Source organism: Toxotes jaculatrix, chromosome 1 (assembly GCF_017976425.1).
Source record: "Toxotes jaculatrix isolate fToxJac2 chromosome 1, fToxJac2.pri, whole genome shotgun sequence".
Taxonomy (NCBI): domain Eukaryota; kingdom Metazoa; phylum Chordata; class Actinopteri; family Toxotidae; genus Toxotes; species Toxotes jaculatrix.
The window spans coordinates 25,543,163-25,556,792 of NC_054394.1; the positions used below are offsets into that span (position 1 = coordinate 25,543,163).

The following is a 13,630-nucleotide window of genomic DNA, read 5'->3' on the forward strand; positions in this document are numbered from 1 at the left end:
TATAAAAAGGCATCACATGGGGGGAAGCAAAATGAAAATCATCTGCACCGCTAAGCTGTTTTCTATTATCTATATTATGCTGTGGGAAATTGGCCAATTGGCCAATTATATATATAAATAAAGAGTTATATAGATAGGTATATACATAGGTATATAGATATATAATACTAAAAAAAATGAGATATAGATAAGACATATAGATTCATTACATATAAATACACACACACACACAGACACACACACACACACCCCAGCCTCATCTGTGCCATCTGAACGGGTTTTTTCCAAGGCTGGGGAAATAGTTTGTAAAAGAAGAAACCGATGGAGTCCAAAAACTGTATAAAAACTGTTATTTCTTAATAAAAATTCAGTTACAAATAAACAGTTACACAAGCACACCCACTGCCCTGTTCCTCAAGCACACCCTCTTTACCCACGTACACATAAACCTCTTTACCAACGAAGCCCAAAACATACCATGATATAATCTGTATTTGCACCAGTACCATGTGAAAATGACATCAGTCTGTATTTGTAGAGCACATCTCATGAATGTACCAGCACCATTTCAATGCTTCACAACACAAAATATAAGTGAAGATTATGTAGGGTTACAATCAGCCAAGCAAAAATAACAAACATGGTCTTCTATTATTATTATTATTATTATTAGCATATGCATGTATAGACAGCACCCTAACTCATGGTGGTGTCTGGCTTTATGGAGAATGTGGGAGCCACCCCCATCTCTCATTTAAAAATTATGTTCATTTTACATGAACAACACATATTTGAACACTTAAATTTTGAACTATATTTATGGATATCATTTTAAATTAAGGAGGAAATCAGATATAGATAAGAAATATAGATTCATTACATATAAATACACACACACACACACACACACACACCCCAGCCTCATCTGTGCCGTCTGAATGGGTTTTTTGCAAAGACAGGTGACAAACAGCTATGAACATAGAAATCATCGGTCGGTCACTGTGCAATGTTGTATTGTGGGACACAAAGCAGCACACAGCAGACTTGTATTTGGATAGCTCGAGATTCATAACACAATTTATCAGGCCAAGTATATCGCTGTTTCCTACAACAATCAGACGTGTCAAATAATATGTATTTAATATATATATTTAATATTTGTATTTTATTGTGTCAGCTTGAAACCATACAAACATGTAGTGTAGTCGAACAAGAACGTGCATGCTGAATCAAATCCCAAACAATTCAAGAACCAATAAATGACACATCTTGATTGCACTTTATTTTTTTGACCACTAGATGTCCTACTCGAGTACTGTGTCATTGAAGCCTCGGGTAATGAACCATTTTTTTGAATCAGGTGTCGAAGCTTCAACAAAGCTTTGATCAGCCATCACTACTCCAGTCATCGATGGAGTTTTTGGTAAGGACTGGCCTTCGCCCACGGTGCGGCCGTGTGTCCCACAATACCACATTGCACAGTGGCCTTCGCCCACGGTGCGGCCGTGTGTCCCACAATACCACATTGCACAGTGGCCGACACCCATGATTTCTATGTTCATAGCTGCTTGTCACCTGTCTTGTCGGTGACAAGCAGACTTGACGGAGAGGGAACCTGATCTGTTGATGAGCTGCAGCTTCCCCATGGTGGCTGACACTCAAACAGGACAATGCACACAGCCAACAATTATAGACAGGTTAATAGGTGACGCAACAATGAGTACTCTGGTTGACAACACATATTCTCCGGGCACACTTATGCTACTCTCTCGAGCTGTGCAATGTCTCCTGAGCAGGCCCAAGAGCCTGTTCTCTCTCATGTCAGTCAGGGTGTCATTTATACATGTATTTGCTGCTGGGGCATGCTGAGAAATGGGGATGGCTCCCACATTCTCCATAAAGCCAGACACCACCATGAGTTAGGGTGCTGTCTATACATGCATATGCTAATAATAATAATAATAATAATAATAGAAAACCATGTTTGTTATTTTGCTTGGCTGATTGTAACCCTACATAATCTTCACTTATATTTTGTGTTGTGAAACATTGAAATGGTGCTGGTACATTCATAAGATGTGCTCTACAAATACAGACTGATGTCATTTTCACATACTGGTGCAAATACAGATTATATCATGGTATGTTTTGGGCTTCGTTGGTAAAGAGGTTTATGTGTACGTGGGTAAAGAGGGTGTGCTTGAAGAACAGGGCAGTGGGTGTGCTTGTGTAACTGTTTATTTGTAACTGAATTTTTATTAAGAAATAACAGTTTTTATACAGTTTTTGGACTCAATCGGTTTCTTCTTTTACAAACTATTTCCCCAGCCTTGAAAAAAACCCGTTCAGACGGCACAGATGAGGCTGGGGTGTGTTTATGTGTGTCTGTGTCTGTGTGTGTTTATATGTAATGAATCAATATGTCTTATCTATATCTAATGTTATTTAGGATTATATATCTATATACCTATGTATATACCTATCTATATAACTCTTTATTTATATATATAATTGGCCAATTGGCCAATTTCCCACAGCATAATATAGATAATACCAATCTATATAACTCTTTATCTATATCTAATTTATATCTATTGCTCTATATACTGATTCTCAAAAAATACACTATCAACACTACTAACTCTCAACACACCTAACAAACGCAACAAACCGACATAATCTGCAAAGAAAAATTCAAATGACCGCCACTATACAGAGCTATTCTATCTCTGAACACACTCGATCCCGCCATGTGATTCACATGACAAACCGAACCAATCAGATGATTCATATGACGTCTGAAGCACTCACCTGTTTCAAACATCAGTGACCAAACAATACGTTGGTACAGTGGTTCAATACAACTGCCTCATGCGCTGCTGCGCATGTGTGGGAGCCTCGAGTGTTAGAGGACCATCACTAGGGACGACTCCCACACTCTTCCAACCTAACCACCACCTTCAGTCAGGGTGCAGTTTCTACATGCATATGCTGGTGGTGCATGCCGGGAGATGGGGACGGCGCGAATTGGCCAATTTCCCACACAGTAATATGATAGATTATAAAAAACAGCTTAGCGGCGCAGATGATTTTCTTTTCACGTGGCTGTGCCGCCCCCCATTTGATGCCGCCCCAGGCGGCTGTCCGGTTCGCCCGTGCCAAAAACCGCCACTGATGAACCATACAAACATGTAGTGTAGTCAAACAAGAACGTGCATGCCGAATCAAATCCCAAACAATTCATGAACCAATAAATGACACATCTTGATTGCACTTTTATTGACCACTAGATGTCCTACTTGAGCACTGTGTCATTGAAGCCTCAGGTAATGAACCATTTTTTTGAATCAGGTGTCGAAGCTTCAACAAAGCCTCGATCAGCCATCACCAGCCAAGAGAGCAAGCTAGCCAGGTCTTTTATGTTTCAGTTGTACAGTTAGAAAAAAAGAGGCTCGATCGCACCCAGTAGGTGGCTTGTCTGACAGGCCGGCCACTGTCAGACAAGCCAGCCATACAGGTAGGCTTTATCTCGCCCATCGGCTGGCCTGTCAGACAGGCCAGCCGTGCAAGCAGTCCCTCCGGCCAACATTTTAGTTTGAACAAGGGCTCGATCGCACCCAGTAGCTGGTTTGTCTGACAGGCCGGCCACTGTCAAACAAACCAGCCGTGCAAGCAGGTTTGATCACACCCATTGGCTGGCGGAGCTGTTAGACAGACTCAACGTCGCAGCCATACCTCGTACAATCCCGAAGGACAGACGGGCTCAAAATTACCCCTCGGCCGGCCTGCCATATAAGGCAGCCAGCCAGGACCCCTGGCTGACGGTTCCAATTTCTACACTTAGGAGCTCACGCCAATCGGCCAGCCTGTCAGACAAGCCATCAAAATGTGAAATAGCTACGTTTGTCCACAGTACAAAACGTATCAGTCTCACAATTAGGAACTGAAAAGTGTGAAATTGTCACTTTTTTTTTGTCCCATTCTTTTCTATTGGCCTGCCGACGGGTCATATGACTGATTGCAGGTCTTCTCAAAATAAAAGCATGGCGGCCATTCCTTTCATTCTCAGTGTAAAATGCATTATTTCAAGATTGTTTGGACATAAAAAAGCCTTTTGATGATAGTTCTAGTGAGAAATATACATTAAAATTCCACAATATTCATTCAGTTCTTGTAAATTATCTTTGTTTTTACGATTATCACCTCTGGACTGGGTCAAACTAATATTTTGCATATTAAGGTGGATACGAGCGACGCTTTTTCTTTTTCTTTTTTTATTTTCTTCTGTTGATTCAAAATAGAGTCCTCATCCTCCACGGAGAGCGGCCACAGTCAACAAGCTGCGAGTTAAATGTTTTTTTTCCCTTATAATTCAAACATTTTTTAGATAAATAAGAGCAGGGTTTCATAGAAATATTACCACAGCTGACTGAGCTCAGACAGGTTCAACTTTCTTTGAAACCCGAGCGAGAGAGAGCGAGAGCAATCAGCTCCCTGTTGTGATAAATTATGAAATTATTTCTCTTAGAGTTTCACGCTGCTTAAATTTTGAGTTCATTTTTAAAATACTTGCGCTGTATGACTAAACCTTATAGTATATTACTAAAGAAAAAAAAAGTATGACTAATGAGTATGAAAGTATAAGGGGGTTTTAATGTCTGTAGGCTATCCCTGAATGGTCATGATGCTGCAGCGTTGATGTGGAAGTTAACAGCAGTAATATGGGTTTACAGCGCCCTCCATCGGTCAAAACTTGAGAAACCGCCTCACTGTTGCTGCTCACACACTTGAAACATCAATCAGTATTACAAGTAGTCAGTGGCGGTTTTTGGCATGGGCGAAATGGACAGCCGCCCGGGGCGGCATCACATGGGGGCCGGCACAACCACGTGAAAAGAAAATCATCTGCGCCGCTAAGCTGTTTTCTATTATCTATCATATTACTGTGTGGGAAATTGGCCAATTGGCGCCGTCCCCATCTCCCACCATGCACCACCAGCATATGCATGTAGAAACTGCACCCTGACTCAGGGCGGTGGTTAGATTGGAACGTCATTCGAATCACCTGATTGATTCGGTTGTGAATCACGTGGCGGGATCGATGGTAGGATAGCTCTGTATAGGGGCGGTCATTTGAGTTCTTCTTTGCAGAGTCGGTCGGTTTGTTGCGTTTGTTAGGTGTTTTGAGAGTTAGTTGTGTTGATAGTGTATTTTTGGAGATTCAGTGTAGGCCTATATAGAGCAATAGATATATAATATATAATATATAAATTAGAATAGAATAGAATGCCTTTTATTGTCATTATACATCTTTCACATATACGAAATGAAAAGCATCTTCTTCAGTGCAACGTGTATAAATATACAACATAGGATAGAATAAAATAAAATAAGATTAAATAAGTTTAGTGCAAGTCGAAAATATATAAAAAGAAAACTATACAACAATATGAAAAGAGAGTTATAAAAAAAATAATTAATTTATGCTGCGTTTTATTTAGCTCATGAATCGTCACATTTGCCATCTGGGGACTGACAGTCAGACATGTCAAATAATATAGTCTATGTATTTAATATATATATTTTCTTGTGTCAGCTTGAAACCATACAAACCTGTTGTGTAGTCGAACAAGAATTTGAATCAAATCCCAAACAATGCATGAACCAATAAATGACACATCTTGATTGCACTTCATTTTTTTGACCACTAGATGTCCTACTTGAGCACTGTGTCATTGAAGCCTCGGGTAATGAACCATTTGTTTGAATCAGGTGTCGAAGCTTCAACAAAGCCTCGATCAGCCATCAGTACCAGTAGATGGCGGTAACGTACCTGAAGGCTGCCAACTGCCAGTGAAGGCGAAAAGAAGAATAAGAATTTTTCGGTGTGAAAAAAGTAAATGCGCCTGTTACGCTGGTATGTAAAAACCGAAGAAGAAGAAGAAGGTGAAGGGGGGGGAAAAAGAAAAAGAAGATGGACAGTGGTCATAAAGCACAAGTAAGAAAATACACCGACAAATTAATGATTATTAACATTTTATCTTCGTGATAGAGTTGATATGTGGCTGTTATGTTATCCTGGACTAAACACACGAGAAGAGTTGTCGTCTTGTTGTGATTTACCAAGCTGTTAGCCGAGTAATTGTCTTACTAGCTAACTTCGAGCTAACCAACGCCGATCTCAGTAATGTTTATTTGTTCCTGCCAACTTTTCACTTTGCTCCAAAGCACTGAGCAGTCATTCAGAAGATACGAAGAAAAGACTTTAACCACAAATAAGTGTCAAAGGAAACCAATTTCCACAATAAAGCAGATCAGCAGCTGTTTAAAAATTAGCCAGGCTAGCCCAATGGTAGCCATTAACGTTCCTGCATTTGCGTGTCTATTCTTCTTTAAAATTAAATTAACCTGGTTTAACTTGTATTCTTGGCCAGCGTTCAGTCTTTCATATCACATCCATGTCTGTAGTTTATATGACTCATCTTTCGGTTCGAGTTGATAGATACCGCAGTTGATGCATCTACTTTTATGACTCATTACTTTGTTATACTTTCCAGGTGCATGTATCCATCCAGAAGGGACTGTCCTTTCCTCCTCTTCAAAAGTGCAACAATTGCTGCTCTCCGGGCAAATTTCACTGTCCATTTTGTTCACCCCATTTCTTCAAACCCACCAAACGCTCCAGAGTTGGACTTCATTTGGACAATCATTTGAAGAGAGCCCTTTATGTTGGAGGTAAGCTGTTTACATCATCTTTTCTGTAGTTACTAAACAATTTCGGCCAAATGATTCATTAATGATGAAATGTGTATTTCATATTTCAGAATACACAATCCACAGATGCAGCCTGGTTTGCAGGAAACACCCACATTACCACTGTTTGTACTGCACATCCACGTTGATTAGGAGAAGAGATTTCATCAATCATCTACCATCGTGCCGCCAGGTGCTGCAGCAGAGATTACAAAAGCTGTCCCAAATACAGCCAGCCATGATCAAAGGACTTGGTGCTCCATGGGTGACACCTGGAGAGAGGGACACCGCCTCATGTGATGGAGTAAGTCTGTGATCATGTATGATGCACCTTTAAATAAGCTGTTTGTCATAGAAGATGTGCATTGCCTCCTAACAGTGTACCTAAATATTTAAATTTAATGTGTTGCACTTAATATTATGACACAGAAAGAAAACTTAGCTGCACATACAGGGCTCCATCTTGTGGGGGATAATGTAAATCTTGGGCATGAATTGTGTAGCTGCCAACACAATATACAACCACATTGCACTTATTTAAAAGGAAATCACATTTTGTGATTAGGATTTTGTGATTATTGCTTGGAATTTATTATGTCTGCACCATGTTTTCAGTATGTAACTCCATTGTTCCCCAGTTAGTTTTTTGGAATCATAAGTTGCATGTGATAGGGTATGATTGATTAATGATATGATTAAATAAATTTGCCAAACATCTCAGATTGGCCATGTGTTTTGTAAATAATTTAAAAATGTTTTTTGAATGTTAATAATGACAGTCCCGCTTTTGGATGTTGTCTCTCACAAATTGTGCATCGCACAACCTAAAACCATTTTGATTGTTTATGTTTCTTAAGGCCCGTCATTGAACCCTACATCTTCATGTATTTTGTTGTTGTCCTCACAGGAGAGCATCAATAAGACGTTCCTTGATTCAGATGACCACAGCAGCCAAGGAGCGAGCAGCAGAGAGACAGTGTCCCCCATCGTCCCCAAGTCAAATGAATGTGGCACTGTGGGGAAAAGGAGTATGGAACCAGAATCTTTTAAGTGTCACCAAACTGTACAGACAAACATTGAAAAACCACAAGACTGCGATGAATATTACTTCATGAACCTTGTGAAAATGTTTAAAAAGTTGTCCCCACAGAAAAAGGCAGAGGTCAGGATGAAAATCGAGAGACTTCTCTTTGAAGCTGAGTTTGAGTAGAAAAGGCTGTACATGCACAAACGAAAGTGCTTTTTTGTTCACTGTGTTACTGGGAAGTTATGAGAAGCAGAGTGTCCGTATCTTGGCTTTATTTGTATTCTGACTGTATATTTGTGTCAGCCCATTGCTGACTGCTGCTACTGTCCACGTTTCCTATACTCAAAATACCAGCAACCACAGGAAGAATTCAGTATTTCCTTTTAATGCAGCACTAATCTGTGCTGAAACATCCATCATGTTTTAGAGTAGTTATAAATGAGAATGCCGATTGTTTCCTCAAAATAGACAGAGACTTTATGTTAAAGACTTATACTTTTGATACAAGACAGAAAGATGTACTGTATGATTAATAAAGAATAACCGAAGATTTATGCAGTGAAGACTGCTCAGCCTACCTCAGATAGATGCACATATGGAGAAATGGTCTCAGAGCTGGACAACACTAAGCCAAGGTTTAATACTACTATTTAAGGTTTAATACTACTGTTTGTTAAACCTATGTTATGAGTTGTTTTTTTATAATTTTTTTATTCAAATAAAGCACCTGAATGTAGTGGCCTTCAACCATGTTTTGAATTTTCAGTACAGATTTTTCTTTCATAGCTGTGTTCACTGTGTGTGTGTGTGTATGAGTTGTGTATTGGGTGGTCAGTTTCTGTGTGGAGAGAGACAATCTAATGTACAAGGATTTTAATGATTAGGAAAAGCATTAAACAAAAATAAGTTATATTTCCAGTAATGTAAAAAATAGATCAACCAACACCTTCTGTTATGTGTAAGTCACCTGAGGAACATGGTTATACAGTAGAAGTATCAGTAACAAAATAACCTCAACTCAAAATCTACTTACTAGGTTTTTCTGAGTTTGAATCACAGGTCATGGCCTTCATCAGAGAACAGACCTTCAAGTTCATGTACAAATGTCATTTTGGAAATGCTAGTGTGACCGAAATGGTGACACAACATCACAGTAAGGTAAAAGCTTTGCTCTCATGTACAAAATGAGAAATTACCACAGAAAAATGCAATAAAAGCGGTGGTTCCCAACCTTTTTCTCTTGTAACTATTAAATGAAGGAACATCAAGGTGTCCTGGGCTCCTTGTGTTACACTGTGCAAGTAAAACATCCCTGGTTTGCATGGTTCCACTGGTTTACAGTGGACACTCAGAAGGATACAGACAGTATTTTCAAAACATCAGTGTCAACTTTACATGTCTGACCTAACAGAGGGGCTGTGGGAATCTGTATTCATTCATCATCTGACTTGTAGCAATAGACTCCATGCTTGTGCTGTGGAGGTGGGAAGCCAAAGCTGCGGACCCCCGGCTCAGGGGGACCACAGTTTTTGCGTGGCCTGATGATGGCGTAGCGAACGCTTCCGTCAGCCAGCCAGCCGGCCTCACAGTGGTCCAACCCTTTGAACTTCCAGGCAGCATAGAGCTGTCCAACTTTGGCGATCTGAGCTCCGCTCTCCTGACACACCTGCTGAGCCTCAGTCAGGTTCATCTTGTGAGAAGGCTGAAGATAGTAGACTCTTCCTTTGAAGGAAATACATTTATTGTGATATTTGAAGATCTTTCTGCCACACTAGGTCAGGATCTTAAACATTTTCATGTTTCAGACCTTAAACATTAGAATAAAGACAACAATTTGACTAGTTTGTCCCAGAAACTCATGAAAATTCTGTGTTGTTGATGTTGCTGATTTACTTTTAAATGAAAACTATGCAGTTAAAACAATTATTTTTAAAAAAATATTTAAGCCATTGGTGGCTCTTTTAGATAATGAAGTGGAAAACTTCTGTAGCTGTTAGTGTATGACATTTGAGAAAATTGTCAGTGATTTTACTTTATTTTAATTTCTTTGCATTAAACATCTTGAAGCTCATGGTAATATAACTGCCCACTGTTGAGCTGGTCAATGCAGACAGAGAAAGAGTGCTAATCGTGGTCGTCTTGACCATGTGTACATGCACTGAGTTGTTGCCATGTGATTGGCTGATTAGATATTTGTGTTAACAAGCAGTTGAACAGGTGTACTCACAGGTGGCCGGTGAGTGTTAAATTGATGACACTGTCATTGCTCTCTGAGACACTTGAGTAAAGTCATTAGTAACACCTGTGCTTTTCCATTAATGACAAATCATACTGTTGAACTGCTGTGAAAAGGGCCTTTTAGAAGCAGATTTTAAACCTGTTAGTCTCACACCAACTCACCTCGGAGCGAAGAGGAGAAGCAGAAGACATCGTAGCGATGAAGGTGCAGGTGCCGCCTGCCGTAGCTCCTAACACCCGGGGCCAGACCGTGCCCCCCGCAGGGCACTCTGGGCCGGGTGATGGGGTACTGGACTGTCCCGTCAGACAGCCAGCCTGCATTGCACCAGTTCAGGCCTTCCTTCCAGGACTGGAAGAGCTGTGTGAAGGTGGCCAACGAGGAGTCCTGCTCCTCACACACCTGCTGGGCTCCCAGGAAGCTCAGGTGATAACGACCATGAGGATGTTGGTAGGGAAACACCACACCTGGGTGAAGGACTTAATCAGACAGCTGCAAGGCATACTGTTCCAAAAAGCATGTGGGCTTAAATGTATAAAAACAGACAGTGACATGTTCACTGGAAAAAAATTCTATTGTCACTGCTAGTATCAGTACATCTACTAATTAGTATTGCTAACACTAATATTGTTTTTATTCTTTGCAGTCATAGACGTATTATGAGAAAATGGGTCCCCAGTGCACAGACCGGTCAAAGACCTCTTTGTGACAGTCGGATCTGGTAACACTGATCATACCTCGTAACTCCAGATGAATTACAGTGCTCTTGTCCTCCAGTCCGTCCACCACTTCGCAGCGGTAACGGCCCGTGTCATTCAACTGAAGTTCAGTCATCAACAGTGCAGCATCTCCTGGGAAATCCTGTCTGAGCTGCACACGGCCCCTAATCGACAGACATACCGTGACTCATACTTAGAGACAAACAAGGCCACACAGAAAATAACAGAAACTAATAATCATGAATTAATTATTAGTCCTACAACCTGAACTCCCCAAAGCTTCGACTGTGGGAATCGATCGCCACCAGCACGTCTGTCCAATGTCCCCCAGCAGTAGGGAGCCAAGACCACTTGATCCTGACCTCCCGTGGTGAGCTAACCTCAGACTCGTACCAAAACCTGCATGGCAGGGTGGCATTACCCCCTCTGACTGCAAACACTGACGACTGAGCAGAGTCCACATGGAGCTTCACATCACTAAAATGAACTGTAGGAAATACAGACAGCAGATAAACACCTATTTAACCTATGTTAAAGATATGACCTGAAGCCAAATGACAAAACTGAAAAAAAAAAACAAAAAACACTGTGCATACTTCCTTTGTTGCCATTTCCACTGAGGAAGTTATGGTAGAAGAAATTGTTGGGGACTGTGTGAGCAGTCAGGGATGTGCCTGAGAGAACCAGCTGAGCCCCCAACAACAGCAGCGTTTGGAGGAAACAAATCATCATCCAGGCTGTAATGACAAGTCCTGATCCTTAATGGTCTCTGTGCAGTCCTCAAGTCTGCAGAGAGAAAGCTGCTTGTTAGTTCCCCAAAAGCAAAATTGAATATTTTATTATTATTATTATTATTATTATTATTATTATTATTATTATTATTATTATTAAATTAACACAAAACCTGCTGATTTTCCACATAAGATGCTGTGACATGACAGTGCCAGTAGCAGGCAGCATGATATCATGTTAGTGAGCTCTATCAATTTTCCATTAAAGTGTAATAGGCCTTTTCCATTTCGACGGCTTTGCTGCGCTTAACAAATCAGTGAAAATAGTTTTAATGCTGCGTGATGGCACCGCAAAACTGTTCATCAAATCACCGATTTAAATGATATAAATATTTATTTGCGTTATAATTTCTAGCAGATGTTTTTTTCCCCACATTGCAGGTAGGATATTGCTATTTCTGTTAAGAGAATATATTTTCACCTTTGTATCCTTAACCTGCACCGACATTTGCTAAGTGCACCACCTGTGACACTTGTTGACGCCGTTTGGGAACAGAGAACACCTGGACGCCAGGTGACATCGAAAAAAAAAGAGTCCAAATGCAAAAGTTCTAATAAAGTGAGTCATATTATATGAAGAGTTCAGATCATATTTGACGCCCCCTCATTTTCTTCACTTACCGCGAAACACCCTGATATTCTGCTTGCGTGGTTTCAGTGCCCTCGGAGGTAAAGTTTTGATGCTGAGGAGCTAAAGAAAAAAAAAAGATGTGCTGGAGTCTGTTGGGAGCAAATTAGCGTCTCCAACACAGCTCTGTGGTTCACTGGCCAAAGAACAGAATGCTTCAGTTATAGTCTCCTCCGGTCCTTGTAGATGATAAAACAGGTGCAGCTGTGGTGAGTTAATAATGAGGAGTGTACTCCTACTAACTTTCCGCTGAAGAGTGTCAGGACTGTAATGCTGCTCTGTCACTACAACTGGAACAGCAGCTCCGGCTGCTGAGCTGGTCCCCCCTCCCCCCACGTGTTTCTGCAACCAGTGAGTGAAGTGATGCCTCATATGGGATAATCCCCAGTTTCATTTATGAGAGATAATGATTTCAATAATAGATCTGATCTTTAACAGTCCAGTGTAGATTAGCAAAATGTGTTTTTTGTTTCCTCCATTTTGAATGTCTAATTCCCCAGCATTGCTTGTAGAACTAGTTATTTCTCATTGAACATCACACAGCACTGCTCAGTCTGCTTTCAGAGTAATATGAAGTGAAGTTTATAAGATTTCATATAATTTCATATAAGATTTTACATAATTTTGTCATAAGTATCATACATTTTATTCTGCAAAACAGTTTAAGTGCACTGGGTGAATCATTGTCTCAAAGTACAGACCAGTTGTGTGGGTCCTGCTCCCACAAACATAAGTTACAGATTCAGGTTTTTGTTTTTTTTTTAATCACACTAGGCTCAACTATAAGAAGTAGCTTCATATTGCACAGCTGTTTGTGGAGGAATATCTTGGGCGACAACTCCTAAACTGTCTGAAAGCAGATGTTTATTGCGGAGGGTCCCCACATCACACCAGCTGGCAGCTGTGTTTTTCCTGGAGGCACTGCGATCTTTTGCAGGAAACCATGCTGGAAAACATAAACGAAGTACACATTCGCATACAGTAGACGTAGATGTACACTGTGAGGACAGAGATGCTCCTTAGAGATGAAAGCTGTTGCCAGGGGCTAAACATACCAGGACAGCGAGCTTAGCAGGGAGATGAGGGGCTAACAGGGTGTAATTACTCTCGTAAACACCGGGTGAAAGCCTGGTAGTCCGTCATAGAGAAGACTCACAACATCTTTGTGTTGTTGGGAGAGTTTGTGAAGGAAAGCAGAATACAACTGACAGTGCTGAAATGTTTAACTCTGTTTTGTCTGAGAGCTTCAAGTCAAATGGAAAGCCCTATTGTAGCTTCCTTTTTCGTGTTGGCTCTGGATTTTGGATTATATGTGTATCTGAATAATGCAGGTACCCCCTAACATGGCCAGTTACAGTGCTTTTTAATAAGCATGTTCCTCTCCTTCGTGCTGCTCCCTCTGTGTCCCCTGTACGTGGCCTCACTGACCAGTCTGTTCACGCAAAAACCAGCCACCAACACCCACTCAGACATGGA

The 13,630-nt window shown here is 40.8% G+C and overlaps 2 protein-coding genes across 4 annotated transcripts; one reads left to right on the forward strand and one right to left on the reverse strand.

Annotated features, from left to right (window-relative positions):
- The first annotated feature begins 5,930 nt into the window (after positions 1 to 5,930).
- Positions 5,931 to 8,893, forward strand: LOC121185777. 3 transcript variants are annotated; one of them, XM_041044196.1, is made up of 5 exons: positions 5,931 to 5,998; positions 6,558 to 6,735; positions 6,825 to 7,057; positions 7,661 to 7,692; positions 7,732 to 8,893. In XM_041044196.1, exons 1-5 carry the CDS (start codon positions 5,975 to 5,977, stop codon positions 7,961 to 7,963), a joined length of 699 nt encoding a protein of 232 aa, XP_040900130.1. In that variant the 5' UTR covers positions 5,931 to 5,974; the 3' UTR covers positions 7,964 to 8,893. The 3 variants fall into 3 exon arrangements, with proteins under 3 accessions (XP_040900130.1, XP_040900121.1, XP_040900139.1); XM_041044187.1 differs by having other exon boundaries at positions 7,661 to 8,893; XM_041044205.1 differs by having other exon boundaries at positions 6,947 to 7,057; positions 7,661 to 8,893.
- Positions 8,872 to 12,282, reverse strand: LOC121185769 (hyaluronan and proteoglycan link protein 3-like). Its single transcript, XM_041044175.1, has 6 exons — positions 12,148 to 12,282; positions 11,332 to 11,521; positions 11,000 to 11,222; positions 10,754 to 10,899; positions 10,181 to 10,483; positions 8,872 to 9,502 (listed from the first exon to the last, which is right to left on the reverse strand). Exons 2-6 carry the CDS (start codon positions 11,465 to 11,467, stop codon positions 9,213 to 9,215), a joined length of 1,098 nt encoding a protein of 365 aa, XP_040900109.1. The 5' UTR covers positions 11,468 to 11,521; positions 12,148 to 12,282; the 3' UTR covers positions 8,872 to 9,212.
- Between the last annotated feature and the right edge of the window lie 1,348 nt (positions 12,283 to 13,630).

Excerpts from the sequence above, each read along its gene's own strand:
- LOC121185777 (XM_041044187.1), top strand. The coding sequence starts at position 5,975 with ATGGACAGTGGTCATAAAGCACAA. Across the intron at positions 6,736-6,824 it reads GAGAGCCCTTTATGTTGGAG|AATACACAATCCACAGATGC; the intron begins GTAAGCTGTTTA and ends TTCATATTTCAG. Across the intron at positions 7,058-7,660 it reads ACACCGCCTCATGTGATGGA|GAGAGCATCAATAAGACGTT; the intron begins GTAAGTCTGTGA and ends TTGTCCTCACAG.
- LOC121185769 (XM_041044175.1), bottom strand. The coding sequence starts at position 11,467 with ATGATGATTTGTTTCCTCCAAACGCTGCTGTTGTTGGGGGCTCAGCTG. Across the intron at positions 11,223-11,331 it reads TGGAAATGGCAACAAAGGAA|TTCATTTTAGTGATGTGAAG; the intron begins GTATGCACAGTG and ends TATTTCCTACAG. Across the intron at positions 10,900-10,999 it reads CGAAGCTTTGGGGAGTTCAG|GGGCCGTGTGCAGCTCAGAC; the intron begins GTTGTAGGACTA and ends TCTGTCGATTAG.